The 18,765-nt window shown below is 36.5% G+C and overlaps 2 protein-coding genes and 1 pseudogene across 2 annotated transcripts; 2 read left to right on the top strand and 1 right to left on the bottom strand.

Moving 5' to 3' along the window:
* Window positions 1-1,356: 1,356 nt before the first annotated feature.
* Window positions 1,357-2,917, top strand: LOC114543677 (annotated as a pseudogene).
* Window positions 2,918-10,879: 7,962 nt separating this feature from the next.
* Window positions 10,880-12,472, top strand: LOC114543675. The gene is made up of 4 exons (XM_028562561.1): window positions 10,880-10,989; window positions 11,134-11,335; window positions 11,394-11,932; window positions 11,974-12,472. Exons 1-4 carry the CDS (start codon window positions 10,880-10,882, stop codon window positions 12,470-12,472), a joined length of 1,350 nt encoding a protein of 449 aa, XP_028418362.1.
* A 2,209-nt stretch (window positions 12,473-14,681) lies between these two features.
* LOC114543674 lies at window positions 14,682-15,201 on the bottom strand. Its single transcript, XM_028562560.1, has one exon. It carries the CDS (start codon window positions 15,177-15,179, stop codon window positions 14,682-14,684), a length of 498 nt encoding a protein of 165 aa, XP_028418361.1. The 5' UTR covers window positions 15,180-15,201.
* Window positions 15,202-18,765: the final 3,564 nt, after the last annotated feature.

Below are 18,765 nucleotides of genomic sequence, written 5' to 3'. Positions count from 1 at the left end.
GTGATGGATCCAAAGATCTAAGAAAGTCGGCCTCAGTCCTCTGTCAATGATGAATTTTTCTGCCACTTTTGATAAGGTTGACGTCAGAGAAATTGGCCTTAGATCTTTATAAAAGTCCGTGATCTTTGATTGTTTAGGGATGGGGGGAACGTCGGCCATCTTCCATGCTTGTGGGACTTTGCACGTTTGGAATGAGCAGTTGATAATATCAGCAACGGCAGGTGCTAATATATCGGCGTATGTCTTCAGTACCCAGTTTGGTAACTTGTCCGGACCATTCGCTTTTGTGGCGCTTAATTCACGTAAAGTTTTTGCGACCAACATTTCGGTAACTTGTATTGGTTCGTCGTCGTCTTCCTTCAAGACACATACGTCATTAGTTAGCGGATCGTAGTCTGCCATAACACTGATAAAGGCTTCATTGATCTTATTTGCTAGTTCGTAATCGTTGCAATTTAAGTTCGTAGTCAAGCTTGATCGAAAATCTGGGTTATGCTTTTCCGAAGAGCCACATAACAGTTTGATTTCGTGCCACCATCTGTGCGGTTTAATTTCCTTTAGTCCACGGACTTTAGATAGATAATAACTTTTTCGGCATCGCTTCCTTTCACGGTTTACTTTATTCCTTAAATGCCTGAATAAACCATCCTTTCCTCGTGAGAACGCCTTTTGCCTTTGAATAATGAGCCGTTTAAGTTGGTTAGTCATCCATGGACGATCAGACACATGAACTTTTATCGAACGTTCCGGCATCAGGATATCTAATCCACAATGGATAAGTAAGAGTTAATTACCGAGAACGAGGTTTCTTAGCGAGATACAACCCGAGGGGCGTGACCCGAATAAATCATATGAGGGCTACGCTCCCGAGGGATGTATCTCGCTAAGAAACCGATGTTCGAGGTAATTAACTAATTTAGTTCAAATTTGTAAGGATTTTACTAAGAATGATTGCTCCTTTGCTACGTGTAGTTGATTGAGCCTTACTAATTAGCGACTCAATGATAAATGTAAGCGTAAAGTAAATCGACAAGGCGAAACAAAGAAATGCAGTAAGTGGTGGGAGAAAAAACTTCAAGCATCGGTTAAGGCTACGGAAAAGAAATTTAAAGAAAATTACGAGTCACGCTTTGTGAATATCTTTTTGTTCGACCGCAGATTATCTATCTCTGTATCTGCATATGTTAAACACTTCTGGGAATATTTTGTCAATTAGACAGGACAATTGTTAATTTGGCTTTTGTTTTAATAGTACTCTAAATTTATACAAAAATTAGGTTAGACATGTAGATAAGGATAATTTTCTGATAGCATGCATGGTAGAGTGAGCGGCATATGTTGATGGTTGGATGAACTATGAGCGACAGAAACAGCGACGAAGATCTAGATTTCTATATCACGCAAAGTGCTTTTAGGGAGGCAAAATCAGATGAAGATATAGATTTATTAAACGGAATTCTTTTTGGGGACGAGAGCTTAGATGAACAAAACAAACTTTCGCGAGTGCCCATAGCTGATGCAAAGATAACGAAGAGAGTCATAGCAACAGTTTCCGATGCGGAGCTACAAAAAAGAAATGCTGAGCGTATACCAGCAGCCACAAGGCACAACACTAACTGGGCTGTTCGTGCTTGGCAAGAGTCGGCACAAATACGAAATAGCGAAGGCACAAGAAGCAGCCAAGATTTGTACGGGTTTGTTGAACCAGACATTGTAAATTTGAACAACAACAATGAACTTAATTACTGGCTCGCAAAATTTGTAGTGGAAATACGAAAGAAAAAACCTTGCGGTGAACCATACCCTCCAAACACGTTGTACCAATTGTGCTGTGGCATACAACGTCACTTTAGAGAGAATGGCCGACCAGAGTTAAATTTATTTGACAACCCGTGCTTCAAAACGTTTCAAGATTCGTTAGACGCCGAGATGAAAAGGTTGACTGGCCAAGGCTACGGTGTTAACGTTAGAGAAGCACAGGCGTTTACAGAAGAGCAAGAAAACAAATTATGGGATATGAAATTACTCGGTGGCCAGTCTCCCCAAGTGCTTCTTGATACGATGATTTTTTTGATTGGGAGGAGCTTTGCATTACGAAGTGGAAAAGAGCACAGAAATCTACGATTTGAACAATTTACATTAATTGAAGCTAATGAAACGGAACCCGAGAAACTTGTGTTTAATTCGTTTGGTGAGAAGAACAACCAAGGTGGTCTGAAACATAGGTCAATGAAGAGAAAGAGAATTGAACATTACAGCAACTCCGATGTGCCACAAAGATGCTTGGTCGGTTTATATAAAACGTACGTTGCAAAATGTCCCATGGATGTTTCAGGATGTTTCTACCTAGCTCCGAAACGGAAGATTAACACGGAGGATAAAGGTAGGTTTTCGAATCTATTTATTTACAAGTAGTGTAACTTATCAAAATCTGTTGAATTTATTTAGTAACAAGCTTTTACTCTGTCTTTGCTGCAGAATGGTTTACACGCAATCCAGTGGGACATAACGTGTTAGGCAACACAGTTCGTAGATTGTGCCAAACTGCGGGTATTGAAGGTCATTTCACAAACCATATAGTTTAAGGGCAACGACAGCAACAAGAGGTCTTATAAGAGGTGTACCGGAAAAGTTTATCATGGAGAGGACTGGACATCGGGATGTAAGGTCGTTGCAGAAATACGAAAGACCAGATATTCAAACAAAAATCGCAATTTCCAAATCTATGGATTGTGGCGTCAGAACAGGCGAGAAAACGAAAGTGAATAGTATGAATGAAGACCGAGTGCAGGATGTTCTTTTGAAGAGGAATACTACAGAGCAAGAGGAGCAGCTTGAAGATATGGAAAGAAAGAAGGCACGGATGGAAAACGGGGAGAGAAGTTGTTTTGATAAGTGTATTTTTAACTTTTTTTGAATTAACGTGTTTGACTTTGTGTGTTGAGAAAGATTGACTGAGAAAGTATGATAGTGTGGAACAACTGCTCTATCAACAGATTAGTTGTAGTAATTAATTTTTTGTCGTGATTTAATTTTAGCGTGCGTAAAAAGGTGTAGGGTGTTGTTTTTTTGCATTGGGTTTTATCTATATAAAACCTTACTTTTCTGGGGTTTATCTGTATAAAACCCAGAAAGCCGGGTTTTATATAGATAAAACCGGTGAATATTTAATCATCAATTCAATTCATGAACCCCGCTTTTCCCTGAGAAGATATCAAATCCCTCCCCTTGCTTTAAGATTCTAACCGAAATAAAACCCTATTGAGAACAATAGAAATCCGCAGAAATTTGAACTAAGATCGGTATAACACTGTTATGGATAAGATCGGTATACACTGTTACTCTTACAAAGTGGCACACAACAAGTTGTACCTCCGAACTTTTTGTCTTTAGTGGTTTTAGTTACTTCACTATTGTTATTTTCCATTTTTCAAGAAAAATATATCCAGAAACGGTCTAAATAGGTTGGCGGCCAAGCGAGCAATTTTATTTTGAATCGCGTGAATTTTACGTCGTTGAAAAACTCCACCAAGACGCATAAGCAGCAATGAAAAGCACTTAAAAGCACTTCAACACAACAGAAAATTTTTGAAACAAGAAAGCTCTATACTTCAAACGGTAACTTTTCGCGCCTAAAAAAGCTCAATGTTTTGGTTTTGGGAAAGAACACTTGATCAAACATGTGTTATTTTAGACCGACTAAGTCTGAAAACATTTTCGTGTCTCAGGCCGTGAGAAAGCAGTCGATTGCCGTATAACTCGGCGAAACGATCCCTCTTTGTTCCGCTTATTTTAAAAGTAATTTAACTGAACACATACCTTTCGATTGGAAAAGATAGCAAAATTTGTGTCTGGCCATCTTGAATCGAAGCCACAGCACGCTTCGGCAACTCTGTACGCCATGCTGAATATTTCAAGACATTTTCATCGTAGAAACCCGAGACAAGGAAAAAATATGAAGCAAGACGTACAGATTTGAAAAAAACTTTACCCGAAGTCAAAATGATAAAAGTTTTCCGTAAATTTTCACATCAAAAGCTTCTTTGTCTGTTCGAACACAGCAAGCGGCAATGATTAAAAATAGGTACGCAATGCGTACATGTGGGTAGCCGTAAACATTAACTGCGATAAACCTATTTTGTATTCAATGTCAAACGACAGGCTGCTATAGTAAATATCAACGAGTAAATAGCGAGTAAATATCAACTGATGCTTAAGGCCCTGTTACACGGTGCAATTTTTCTTGCAACTTGCAATTAAAATTCTTCTTTTGAGAGATGTAAATTTGCCAACTACCGAACTTTTGTCTTTATTACACTGCATGGCGTTTCTTACACTTACATTTTGAAGCCTCTTCACTAATTTACATCTCTTTAAAAGTAGAATTGCATTGCAAGTTGCAAGAAAAATTGCACCTTGTAACATGCCCTTTACTCTTACATTCTAATGCCAAACAAAACGGCAAAAATGCCCTATAGTTAGCTAGTTGAATACAGTTATAAAGAAGTCTATTTTATTACACAATCTATATATTATAATATTTTACTGTATTAAATACATTTTACTACAGATCAAAACATACATAAAAGCAGATTTACAAGAGATAGGAATGCATATTTTTAAGCAGAATAGTTGGCGAGAACAAAAAAGAGAGTAAGGTTCCAGAATAGTGGCACGAATCCTCTGATAACATAAAGCTTAGTTTAAAAGTAGAGAAAGAAGATTTCAGACGTTTTTAAATTATTTTGTTTTGATGTCCCTTGATTATCAACATGTCTTTGTTACATACAACATTGGTTATTTTGTTGATCAATGAATGTTATATAAGTTAATAAATGTTAGGATGGTTATTGCTCCAGTAAGATTATAAGGCTTGTTTGCCAAAGTTTATTGACAATAACAATCTGTTATCACCATTATAACTAAGATGATAATGTGATTTCATAGATCCAGAAGGAAGGTACAGGTGGTTTGCAATGTTGATTACAGATAACTTATCAGCATGGAGATAATAGCACTAGTTCCTAGGTCCAATAAGACTGCGAGGCTTGCATGTTTGCAAGTTTCATTGACAATATCTTATCACTGTGTTAATCAGTACAACAATCAGTCAACATTGAACACCATCATTCATCATTGATATAAATGTGCATTGCTGAGTAGAAGTTACCAGGAAGGTATGTCCTAGGACCTGGATTTTCCTCTACCAATACATCATTTGAAAGTCTCAGTAATAATGGCACATAAACATTGTGATGGTATATAATTTGAATACACCATAAGCACTATTCACTGTTCTTTCGACTCTTAATCAATTGGTTCTTAAGATATGACAAGCAAAATACATTAATATAAAACATTAATAGTATTTGATACCAAAGCTTGCCTTTCAGACAGCAGAAACTGTTTCAACGGTCTAGAAAATTGTGGTGTGAACCACTCCTGGAGTGATGAACTTCAATAATGATGCACATATTTGTAGCCTTAAACTTAATATTTTGTTTGAATATATCAGCAAAATGGCTGCCTTTTTATTTATACCTGCACAATGGCTGGTTTCAATTTTAATACCTGCACAATGGCAAGGTCTAACTTTAATACCTGCACAATGGCAAGGTTTTTGCTTGCCATATCTCAAGAAGCAATTGATTAAGAGTCAAAAGAAAGTGAATTGTGCTTATGGTATGTTCAAATTATATACTATCACAATGTTTATGTGCCATTCAAATAATGTGCCATTCAAATTCATTGCTTTCAAATAATGTGGAGGAAAATCTAGGTCCTAGGACATACCTTCCTGGTAACCACAACTGAAGCAATACACGTTTATATCAATGATGAATGATGGCATTCAATGTTGACTGATTGTAGGACTGATTACCACAGTGATAAGATATTGTCAATGAAAATTGCAAACAAGCCACGCAGTATTAATTAAAGATTTGTACGCTCGTATAATCCGGTTGTGATCAAAATTGCTCGGCAGTGGACAAATGAGCGATTGAAATGACAAATATTGACACAAATAATGCAACGTTGATTTTACCTTGACTTTTATACAGAAATTTGCCAAAACTCAAAGCAGCCCCTTCGAATAAAAATCTGATTAAACGTCGGAAATGTTTCGAGTGTTTCCTTCAGCGCCAATCTGTCCGAGTGATTACCGACGAGTGCCGAAGACCCTACCCTCCATGCTACGCGGACACTTTCGACTCTGACATAGTGGTTAGCCGCGCATGCGCAGCGGCTACCCACAAAAATTCTGCCGTGTTACTAAACTACCATGATCCTTTGCAATTCCGCAAGAGGTCCAATTAAAGGGGACTTTTGCCACTAGAACTAACATAATGAACATGTTAAGTACAGTCGTGAAAGAGGAACAATCAAAGACAACAGCCACAAGTACTAATACTCGGAAAACACTGCAAGGCACCGATCATCGTGTATCAAGTCAAAAAACAGCCCAGGAAGAATATGCCATACGATTTCCAGTGAAGCGTCAATGTAAAGAAGCTTCAAGCGAGTCATTGTTTGCCGGGTGAACAAGAGAAAGAAGATTTTCATTTAGCTCTAAAACTACAGCAACAAGAAATCGAAATCGATTCCGATGGCGTAGAATCAGTCAACTGCAGTGAGGACGAAGACCAGATACAATGCGAAGCAAACGCGCCTGCGGCTTTGTTATGTTTAAAAAGTCGGCGTAAATAGAACAATGGCACCGTTAATACAAATGCTATATATATTGCTACTAAATGTTAATTGTTTGGTCTGCGCCCTGATCCTATTAGACGGACGTTGATATTTAGGGATGCACCATTATATTTGCGGCTAGTTCATATTTATTTTTTTGAGTTTGATTTTTCAACGGTATGAGCTTTATCGTTTGTACAATTTATTAAATATTAAGTTCCGAAAATTTATTTAAAATCTAAGTTTACTGAAGTTCGTATGAAATTCATACATGAATTTGGGAACTTTTGCGTTCAGCTTTGTGTTGATTATAACATTTTTTTTCCTGAAATCGACATGTTACATATTTCTATTTTTAGCAAATCCTATAGCTAATGATAAACAGATAATGATAAACATAAACAGACGCGCTTCGGGTTATGTTGTCTCTTCTGTTCAAAGTTATAACAGTGCGTTCAATCATCACTTTTTTCTATTCAAAGCTACTAGAAATACATGCATACAAAGTCCCAAATAAACATATATTTCCATCATTGAAATTCTATAATACTCGTTTCTGCTGAATGATCGGAGTCGCAAAGTAAAATCCTATATCTTGGTACAATTATAAAGTCTACTCTCGAGCTATCAAATTCGACTATAATCATAATTGTGCTACGAATTGCTTTAAAAATAATACAGTTTTAGCGAAATTTCAATTGCTTTTTAAACAGATTCACCATTAAAAATAAATACTTTTCAAATCAAAATCATTTTAACGAAATCAACGAATAAATTCAAAGAGGTGTCATACATTTGTTGATAAATCCACATATTTATAAACTTACAAAATACTTGCATGCTTTAGAATACAAAATCTACCTATTTACCTGTTCAAAAACACTCCAAAAATGCTTCAAAATCGTTGATTTTTCAACATCTATTTGAATCAAAGTTTTTCGATCCGAAAACACCATTTACTTTACGTTTTGATCAATTTTACGATTGAATTTTTCCGTATATTTTCAAAACCATCCAAATGAAAAATTTTTTTTTAAAAATTTTATAATTCAAAATATCAGTTATGCTGACGCGAACCAAAATTTTAATTTAGCCAATCGCATGCTTCCAAACGTTTGTTAGTTACCAGTTGTAACTCGTCTTAAACTTACGCATGCGCATAACTTACAAAAACCCCCAACATCCATGACATAATGGCGGACAACTTTCATTTCGCATTTGCATTCCCGGGCGTAATTAAAATCTCCGGGCGGAATTAGTACCCTCGCCCGGTGCTTCACACCGGCTCGGGGATCAAACAGTAATTGTATTCATTATTTTACTTCCTCGCCTCGTCCCTCGCCACTGCTCGGCTTTGCTTACGTAAGACTTTCTATACTTCAAGGTAACCTGTATATTCGAAAAATCCTTTCATGTCTCCAGGTGTAATTGCCTCTAATGAAGTGTACATGTTATATATGCATTCAGGAATTGTTATGTTCGTACAGTCTCCAAATCTATACTTCAATAACGTACGCATCTTTCCAAACACGTATTCTGCAGGGTTGAAATCGGGCGAGTAAGCAGGCATATATACCAGTTCTATGTCAATATCATTTAAAAATTCTCTTAAGATTCTGCCTCCATCGTAGTGATGGGTTCCGCAATTGTCCATAACAATAACAGAACCAGGTTCTAACACGGGCTGTCCAGTTCGAACATTTATAGAGTCGGAAGCTTCTTCAAAAAATTTGAGAAAATCTAAGGTATCTGCACTCCAGTCAACTGTATTTGCGTAATCTACGCCAGTTAGTGAACACATAAGGTTAACCGTTGTATTTGCAGTTTCGGCGTACCTCTGAAATTCTACCGCTCTTTCTCTCATCGGGGCATGCCCGTATCTTCGCGCAGTGTGCTTTGGTAATTTTAAACCACATTCATCAAAAAATTTGAGAGTATATGGATTTTTACCATGCAGGTATTCGATGAAAACCTGTGAATATGCCATGTTTTGTAAAGTGCATCGTTCTTGTGCAATTGTTACGAAATGCGAATATATGTAATTTAGCATTGTTAAAAAACACAAGGTCAATATCGACGAGGAACTTACTTGGGGAACACGTCATATAAAATGAAGTGTAAAGTAAATATTATTATGACCCTTCGGAATCACAAAATTACTTTTCCTGTCATAAGGTCACAGCCCATGGGATTTTCCTCCGAAACAATAGTATGTCGTACAAAGTACAAGTGTCACGACTCAAGAACATAAGTTCTTAGCGGATACTAGTTTATGTCAATCATGTCTTTGTTATATTTTGCTCGGTTAAGCACTTGAAGCCTTACGTCACTAAAAGCCTAATTCGATGAAATTATTTGTAAAATAGTTTATAAGTTGAGATACGGTTCACAGAGTAATAAGTTGATGCTTGTGCTTTAAGTTGATGATAAATAGTTTAAGTTGTGAACAAGTTTTAACAGTGATCGATTAAGTAAAAGACCAACTTGACTAGTGCGTCACCGGCCTTAAGTAAACAAAGTATGAGAGCTGGACCGAGCTTCTAACGCCAACCCACACTTACAACCTACAACGCTGATTGGATTGTGTGAATCACACCATCTTGCACAGGGCGTCTTCAAGATCCCCTCAAATTTTATTATAAAAGGAGGCGCACAGCAACAGAACATTCAGTGGACTAAACACGAGAGTGGACTAAAAAGAGTGGACTAAGCACGAGAGTGGACTAAACACGAGAGTGGGCTAAACACGAGAGTGGACTAAAAGGAGTGGACTAGTGGAGTAAAAAGTATATGAAACGTTGGAGAAGCTCAACCTGACAGAACAGACAGCCAAGACGAGAACAGAAAACAAAGAGGTCCGAAAGGACGAATAATCCGAAGAGAAGAGAAGAATGAGAAAGAAGAGAACTTTAGTGAACTTTAGTAAAAACGTTGTAAAAGATCTCCTACCTTGCGCATATAGAAATAACATAATATAGACTTAACATTTGGTGCAGGATCGGCCTTACAAAACGTTTCGGAAACTCAATCAGTCCACTATTAGTATATACTCACAAGAAATCAGAACAATCAATATTACAAACATTGCTTAGAAACAGGTGCTGAAGCGACCTGATGACTGGTTCGAAAGAAACGCACGCTCTGTATTTATCCATACTTCTACTTACGGCAATGCTAGACTTTGTTTCACGTTTTGGATGTCTCTTCAAGACAGCTGTCCACAACCTCTACACTTCCCATGAACTAGAATTGAAACTACAATCGTTTTGCCCTCAGTCTGCAGTCCAAGACGAGTTTGGCAATATGTTCTTCCTCTATCCTAATATGATGGCTATGTCGAATATCTAGCCAACGAGGTACCAGTGGAAGCCTCCGTGGTCGTTGAAATACGACTACTGAGAGTCTGAGACGTATGAAAGTTTCAGAATTTACCGGATCCTTCCTGATGGTCAGCGCGTTTATAAATGGACATGAAACTGGACACATTTTAAGATTTGTATAATTTAAGTTTTTGTCATTGACATGACATGTTACATGTATATGTTATTATGTCTGTTTTTGTTCGATAATATTAAACACGAGAGTATAGCTGTTCAACTAAAATTCCTTAGGTACACTCAGCATGCTCATTAAACATGTTGCCGTAGGATAGCGCATGCATGTTTTTAATTGGGTCAGTGTATAAATTTCATTCTGACGCTTTTAGTTATGCGTCATTCGTTGAAAATATATTTTTCTCTTCCCCCGGGACAGTCAAGGGTCTCCCAAACTTGTTGTAATAGATTATAATTCTTTTTAAGCTAAAAGCTTAAATATTAGGCACATTCTTGTTTTCTCTATGTAGACTCGGTATTATATTGTTGATGAAAACCTACATTTTGGAGTTTGGTTTGCTGTGCATGGCGTTTAAAATTTAAAATGAGTTTCAGTAATATTAAGAAATATACGTGTAAAATTTGTTTGCATGAGTTGAAATATTTTGAAGAATTATTAAGACGTATATATAGGTTTAGGTTATTATTATGGAGAGATGTTTTGTCGGAAGAGCTTTATAATAATTTCCTGTTATGTGAAGTTGATCAACCAAAAATCTGAATACAATAGACCTTATGCATAATGACGTCATAACACCTTAAGCGCGCGGTTAATTATGGTCTTTGTGGTCACAGAGCGGGAAAATAATTTCAAGATGGCTACTGTCGAAAGTGAGTGTTTTGAAGTTCTTAACTGTCTTTTAAAGGCTGTTCAAGCCAACGAGGATTCTAGTTCTTTTGAGAACTCTTGCACGGATCCTCTGCGGTTGGATAACTCTGAAAGTCAGTGCACTAGTCGGCTTTCTTCGTCGAATTTTACGAGGCCATGTGGAGGTGCTGGAGGTTATACGTGTTGTGTTCCTGGTTGTTAAAGCAACCACAAAAGGAATCCAGAGCTTTCCTTTTATAGCATTCCTAGTGGTAAAAGTGAAGAGTCGAAAGAACTTCGAAAGAAGTGGATTAATCTCATTTCACGCAGGGATTTCTCTCCTACAATTGGTCATAGAATTTGTTCGTTGCATTTTCCTGGGGGACGTAAAACCTATTTAAACAACCTTCCTACGATTGTTCCCAAAGCAACCAGACCTACACCAACGAAACCTCGTTCAACGGTAAAGGCAAAAAATCGGACTCTTGTATCATGTACAAAATCTGTACCTGCTAACGCAGACTTTTTCAGAACTTGATGATAACAATAATTCATCACGCTCAATAGAAGAACCAGATAAAATGGCTACACCTGTAAATGAGAATATTGATCCTATTGCTTGTTTACAAGAACAAACGGAAAAACTTTTAGCAACTAATGAGAAACTTAAGGAGGAGAATGGAAGACTTAAAAATGAAAATAAATGTCAAAAAGATGAGATAAGAGGATTAACGGAGCAACTGGAACAAGAGAGGAAAAGAATACGTTTTTCAATTGAATGTTTTAAGGACAATGACATTCTCATTAGGTTTTATACGGGGCTGGAAGACTACAAAACCTTCAAAACATTGTTTGATTCATTTGGACCGGCAGTGAATAATCTGGTGTATTATGGTACCAAGACTGATTTGGAAAGGTTAAGCTCTGAAGATGTAATTAAACGTGGACCTAAAAGAACAAATTCACCTGAACAGGAATTTTTCCTTGTGTTGGCTCGCTTGCGATTGGGGCTTTTAGAAGAAGATATAGCGACCAGAGCTGGGTTGTCTCAATCACATATGTCAGAATATTTATTACTTGGGTTGACTTCTTGCATTCAAGGTTACGTAGCTTTCCAATTTGGCCATCCAGAAAAGCAGTTGATAATTCAATGCCAGCTTCATTTAGAGATATGTATCCTTCGACACGAGTTATTATTGATTGCACAGAAATATTTATTGAAAAACCAAATTCTTTTAGAAGTCAAAGTGCAACATTCTCCACTTACAAAAGCCACAACACTGCCAAGGGTTTAGTTGGCATAAGCCCATCAGGAGCTGTCACTTTTGTATCGGATTTGTATGCAGGAAGATCAAGTGATCAACAAATTACTATTGATTGTGGAATTCTGAACTTGGTAGAAAATGGAGACTCAATTATGGCTGATAGAGGATTTGATATTGAGCACAATTTACCAGATGGAGTGTCACTAAATATACCACCATTCATGCGTGAGAAAGAGCACTTGTCAATTGAAGAGGAAACCAAGACTCGAAGAATAGCTTCTGTTAGGATCCATGTGGAGCGGGCAATTGCCAGAATAAAGAATTTAAAATTTTAAGTACAGTCTTTCCAATTTCCATGGCAGCAAATTTAAACAAAATTTGGGTGATTTGTTGTTACCTTTCTAACTTTTTACCACCACTACTTGTAGAAAATAACAAGCTGGACTAGATGATAGTTTTTCTGCAATCCTCCTGCTTTATTATTTATTCGGCCTAACAAGATGATTTTACCTGACATTGACATGGCTGGAGTTAACCTTTTAAAAGGCAACCCTATAGCATTTCATTCTATCAAAGGCTTAAAATTTACCCATAATAAAGGCTAGGTCCAAAACATTTTCACATTAAATCCATTGTAGGCTGTGAAACTTTATTAAACTTTGTGTGTCCTACCCCTTAATGGTTAATCTATTCTTTAACCCATTAAGTGCCAGGGTTTCCCCAGACAAGTAAAATCATCTGGCGTTTGTTAAAAAAAAATAAGTAGGGTGCACTGGGGCACTTTGCCAGTTAATGAGTTAAAGGTATTTGCATCTATTATTTGGAATTTTTAACAGAAATATACTAGAGTAGAGGGGTAACCTTCACCTTACTCCCAATAAAAGCCTTTGAAAGTTTTTAGAGTGTTACAAAACTGTAACCATTTTGTGGCTCATTAACTCTTTAACCTATTAATTAAAGTGGCAATGCACCCCAGTGCTCCCTACTTATTTTTTTGACAAACACCAGGCGATTTTACTTGTCAATGGGAAGCCCTGGTGCTTAATGCAGTGGTGCAGCCAGCCCAACAAATTAGTCATGCTATGCAAATTTTAACTTATTATTCATTTCTTTAGAAATTGATTGTTTTCATGGTCTATGAACACGAAATTATTTGCATAGCATGACCAAATTGTCAGGCTGGCTTCGCTACTGGCTTAATGCGTTAAGCAGCAATGCACTCCGATGTGCCCTAGTTTATTATTTTACTACATGTCTAATGCCAGATGACTTGTCAAGTAGAGAGTGTTGCCACTCAATGGGTTAAACAACAGTAATAACGTGTTGCTTGAGGACAGGATTTCATTAGTCAATGAAGTTAATCTAGGAAATTAGCTTCTCGAATTATCACAGTTGATACATATACTTTACCTTGCTCCTTCAATATTGTCTTAATTAAGTACTATTTAAAGCATGCACAGGAGTGTTTTATCATATTTAAAATGCAAGTGCGCAGCACGAGCATTTCACATATGATAAAACAGGACTACAAATGCTTTAAATGACCAAAAACATGAATACAATAGATGCTGTCTCATTAGTATTCTTTGTTGCTGATTAGGTGGACTGTATATAAAGAATACTAATGAAGATGAGTTTTATCAGGTATATAGCCACTTCAAGTGACATATTTTGGTATAAGTAAAAAAGCCAGTAAAAAACAATTGATGTGTGTTTTATTAATGTCATTTACAAGAAGGAAGAATAAATGAAAAGTAAAATGATGTTAGTTCTGGCAGCATTTTGTTCTCCCACAAAGAAGTGTCCTTATAGATACGCTGAACATGCATATCAGCATTGGTGTATACCACAAAATCAATCCAGGGTAAATTTAAAATGTTCAAGACACCTTACATTGATAATAATATGCATGGTTCACTTTAAGTTCTAATCCACTTTCGGTTTTTTTAAATAAAAACCTTTGACACTTTGTGCAGCTTCATTAACATTCATTTCTTTCACTGAGTAAGGACACTTAACTTCAATGCATCCAACTGGAACACCATCTTTTATGACAATTCCATCAGGGCTACAACCCAGCCATGGCCACTGGGGACTGATGACTAACCCACAACATGTGACAAAAGCACTGCCTTTTAATGTTACATCTTGATATTTAGCAATTGCATTACTTTCATTATCCAGGCCCCACTGTACAGATGCAGGCACTTTTCTTTTCTCATGATCAACACATAAAATTGATTCAATCAGTGAAGCTGGATGGTTTTTCTTTCTATATTGATAACTTTGCCAAAAATTGAAGCAGTAAGCCTTTTAGATCGTTCAGCGTACCATTGAGGATCTTTGTTTTGCCTCATAGTACTCAAACATATATCCTTAGCAGTGGATACAGTCAACCCAACTTTTGTTTTTACTAGTTCTAGTTGTTCTGGGCTATAATCTGATGGAGGGGTGTAACCATTTGGCACATTTTTAAAGATCTGATCAACCAGTTGACTTGGTGGTATTTGCGTTGGAATAGGAACAGAGCTGTTGTCCAGTTTTCTATTTTGGCAACTGATTACAAGATGTCTCGAAAAGTTCACATGGCTTATAGTTATTTGAGGCTATAGCTTCACGAAATAGTGAAGCGCAATTGGCTTTCTCAAATGCATTTGCCATAGACTTAATTTCTTCTGCAGTCACAGTCCGAGCAAATGGTGGAGTAGCACAATAGTCTTCCCTACTCCCTTTTACAATATACCTTTTGGCAGGTTTGTTCACATCAACTTTTTCAAATAGCATTTCTTCAAATTTAACACCTTTGTCCAGGGTCTTTGAGCTTCCAGAGGGCACACTCCATTTTTGAGGAAGTTGTGTGCATGTCAATTCCACAGGAACGTGTTTCAAATTCAGATTGACAAAGTCCAAAATAGTGTACAATAGAGCAGCTACGTGTTTGCAGCAACCTCCTTGGCCAGCCTTACAAGAACACTTAGCATATTCCACTTCACCGTTAACTTGGATTAAATGAACATAAACAGGATAGCTGACGCTCTTCATGGAAGCACCAACACGCGCTTTCACCACCAACAACAGCTTCGAGGCTTGCACATTTGGCTTGACAAAAGTACTTTTTACATAACCTTTTTCCATAGTCCATAGCCTTTCTTCATATTTCGATAAGCTTTTGGAGCCATTTTATCAGGCATTGTACGGCTATTTTTTACAAGCTTATTCTCCAGCTTTTCATGAGTAAATCCTGGAAGTTTCTCTAAGCATTTTATCCAATCACGGTTGTCAGAATTGAAGATATCTTCACTTGTTTCCGACTCTACCAGCTTTCGAGGACATGCAGTACCTCCACATGGCCTCGTAAAATTCGACGAAGAAAGCCGACTAGTGCACTGACTTTCAGAGTTATCCAACCGCAGAGGATCCGTGCAAGAGTTCTCAAAAGAACTAGAATCCTCGTTGGCTTGAACAGCCTTTAAAAGACAGTTAAGAACTTCAAAACACTCACTTTCGACAGTAGCCATCTTGAAATTATTTTCCCGCTCTGTGACCACAAAGACCATAATTAACCGCGCGCTTAAGGTGTTATGACGTCATTATGCATAAGGTCTATTTTCGCTGTTGGAATGATAAGATATTTTATGAAATTTGAATAATTTTTGGTACACTTTCTGAGTACTTTTCTTAAGTACACGAATAAAACGACAAGAGAACAGTTTACAAGCCACGAGACAGTCATCACAAAGCATACAAAGAATATTTAAAAAATCAACTTTTAAAATGAACAGTCCTCATGGTATTGAAAGAAATATTCTCAATGTTGTAACATATGTAATTTGAGTAATAAAATATTTTCTTCGCAAATCCTAAGTTTGTATTTATAATTATGTATAGCGTGAGCGCACAGCTCAGTGAGCTCCATATATATCTGGAGTAAGAACTTGAGACTTCCGTGAGGCCAAAAAGTGAAGCCAAAGATGGCGGATATTGAAGCGCTATAGTACGTCAGTTTCAGTCTTCCTATATGTGCGCAGTTATCTAAATTCGTATTTTTTAACTTTATTTTTTCCTATTTTTGAGTAAAAATGAGGGGAATTTCAATGAGAGGTATAATACTAATGTTTGATACTGAGATACTTTTATATTTTAATTAAATTAACCAAGAAATAAGCGATTTCTCACTAAGAAAGCTACGGAGTGGCGGGTTGTTGATGTTTTCGGCTTTTCGCAAATCACTGACAACATTTACTACAGAATATGCTTCCCAAAAAAAGATAGATACTAGTAAAACTTTTCTGAGTTCAATTCATCTGTATCAGGCTTTCATTCATGTAAAAAGTAATAGGAAAGAAAATTATGCTGAAAAACGTACGGGTTTGAAATATTGGCTACTAATATATGATTATGAAATTTATAAACAAGACTCATAATGCACGTATAAAAGAAACCTTAAAAAGAGCTCTATTATAGGAAAGCTAACCAAAAATAAAGGAAAACCAGAGTTAAAGCGTTTCGAAACAAAAAACGAAACAAAAAACTGAAACATGAGGTGAAAATATATGGAAATAAATCAAAATTAAAGGTATGTGCGTAGTTGAATTTATGGCGAAAAATGCATATTTACTCACACTTACAGTCGGAAAATGCGGCACCCACATTGAGTAAATGCAAAGAATCACATTCTCAGTAAAATGAATAAATTTTTTCCATTCTTGTGCTCGCAAAATGATGAAAAACACGAAAATCTGAGGGTTTCGGGAACGTCACTCCCGGTCAAAAACAATGAGAAATATTTGGCCGCGCGAGTTAGGAGACTGAAACTGACGTACAATAGCACTTCCATCTCCGCCATCTTTGGCTTCACTTTTTGTACCCAAAGTTCTTACTCCAGATATATTTGGAGCTCACTGGCACAGCCCTCTCACGTAAGTCATTCCACGTGTAAGCTATGTTGCAATAACACACTTGTGCCGATAACATCATCTCGCGTGGAGGCCGCGCATACTTTCGGTAAAAACCGACTGTTCCCGAGAAAAACGGTCTCCCCAAGTTGCCTTTACTTAAATCCTTCACAACTCTCATCCTGGTCGGTCTTTAGTGGGTATCACACAGCGGATGAATCGCGCCATTCGCCCTCCACATCATCATAGCCGTATCAAATAGCGAACGATCGACCTAGTTCAGGGCAAAAGAATTCACAGCATTTAGGGTTGTTCTTGTTGCAAACCATTCGTAGAGATTGCGGTCGCAGGCACTCCATGTAAGCACACCATTGCTGTGTTTTCTCGTGCAATATCTGTTCGATGTGCGATATTTATTTTCATGCTTTCCTTTGTTTTTTCGGGCGAGTATGTTCAGGTTCGTCCTGTCATTAAAACATATTACCAGTAATATACATATATACATATATATATAATATATATATATATATATATATATATATATATATATATATATATATATATAATATATATATATATATATATATATATATATATATATATATTATATATATATATATATATATATATATATACATACACCCATTTGCAAAAACGTTGGCCTCAGATAGATAGATAGATAGATACTCGAAATCTAATTAGAATTGCATATGTTGTGTAATATGATTGAAATCCCATGCAAATGTAATCATATGCAATTCTAATTAGACTTCGAGTATCTATCTATCTATCTATCTGCGGCCAACGTTTTTGCAAATGGGTGTATATATATATATATATATATATATATATATATATATATATATATATATATATATATATATATATATATATATATGAAGGTGCTTGTGGAAACATGTCTGGTATATTATGAACTTGTTGTATTAATGATTTCCTCAGACATAAAATTAACTATTTATTTGTTAATATCCAAACGTTTCGCCGGTCAAGGCTTCTTCAGTGGAATGGTTATTAGCAATATTAAGATCCTAATGTATATACAGGTATGTACAATTAAAAATTCATAGCTTATTTCTATTCTAAACGGAAGTAATAAACATGCTAGTCATGCATTAGTGATAAGTTTTACTTAGGATAAATGTCTATTAAAATTGTATGGGTTAAAAATGGTTTCGATATAGCCTATACAATTCTATATGTTAAAATCGTTCTATATACAAATTGTTTTCCCAACACAACCGTTCATAATGTCTTCAGATTGGTTTTGTATTTCATGAGCCTCTATATATCTTCGTTCTTCGTCATTTCGAATATTTGAATGCAAGATTCTCCAAGTGATCCTGTTTCCTTTATGACTCTTATGTGATGATAAATGTTTGAACACGGTTTGTTTCTCCATTGTTAGATGTTCTTTAATTCGTGTTCCTATTGTTCTGCTAGTCTCCCCTATGTAGATGGTTCCGCATGTTACACACTTAATTTCGTAAACGACATTCTTCATCAAGCAGCGATTCAGTTTGATAGCTGATTTACATGTTTCGCAGTTACGTGGGCAGTTTTGTTTACTCTTCGGTGGGCCAAACACTTTTGATAATGATCTGCCATTCACAAAGTGTATTTTAACATTCTTAATACCTGATCGGTTTAACACTCCTAAAGCCTGTCGTTTATATCCTTCGTTGATAAATGGGAGTTTGAGGTAAATAGTATCT

Source organism: Dendronephthya gigantea, unplaced genomic scaffold, assembly GCF_004324835.1.
Source record: "Dendronephthya gigantea isolate DGI-Jeju-01 unplaced genomic scaffold, DenGig_1.0 000517F, whole genome shotgun sequence".
Lineage (NCBI taxonomy): Eukaryota > Metazoa > Cnidaria > Anthozoa > Malacalcyonacea > Nephtheidae > Dendronephthya > Dendronephthya gigantea.
The sequence above is the reverse complement of the archived record's forward strand: the minus strand, read 5'-3'. Positions and strand labels throughout refer to the sequence as shown.

Bases quoted from the DNA above. Each gene is read 5' to 3' on its own strand.
- LOC114543674 (XM_028562560.1), bottom strand. From the start codon at position 15,179: ATGAAGAGCGTCAGCTATCCTGTTTATGTTCATTTAATCCAAGTTAAC.
- LOC114543675 (XM_028562561.1), top strand. From the start codon at position 10,880: ATGGCTACTGTCGAAAGTGAGTGTTTTGAAGTTCTTAACTGTCTTTTA. The intron at 10,990-11,133 runs GTTGGATAACTC...TTCCTTTTATAG, and splicing joins TCTTGCACGGATCCTCTGCG to CATTCCTAGTGGTAAAAGTG. The intron at 11,933-11,973 runs GTCAGAATATTT...CTTGCATTCAAG, and splicing joins GGGTTGTCTCAATCACATAT to GTTACGTAGCTTTCCAATTT.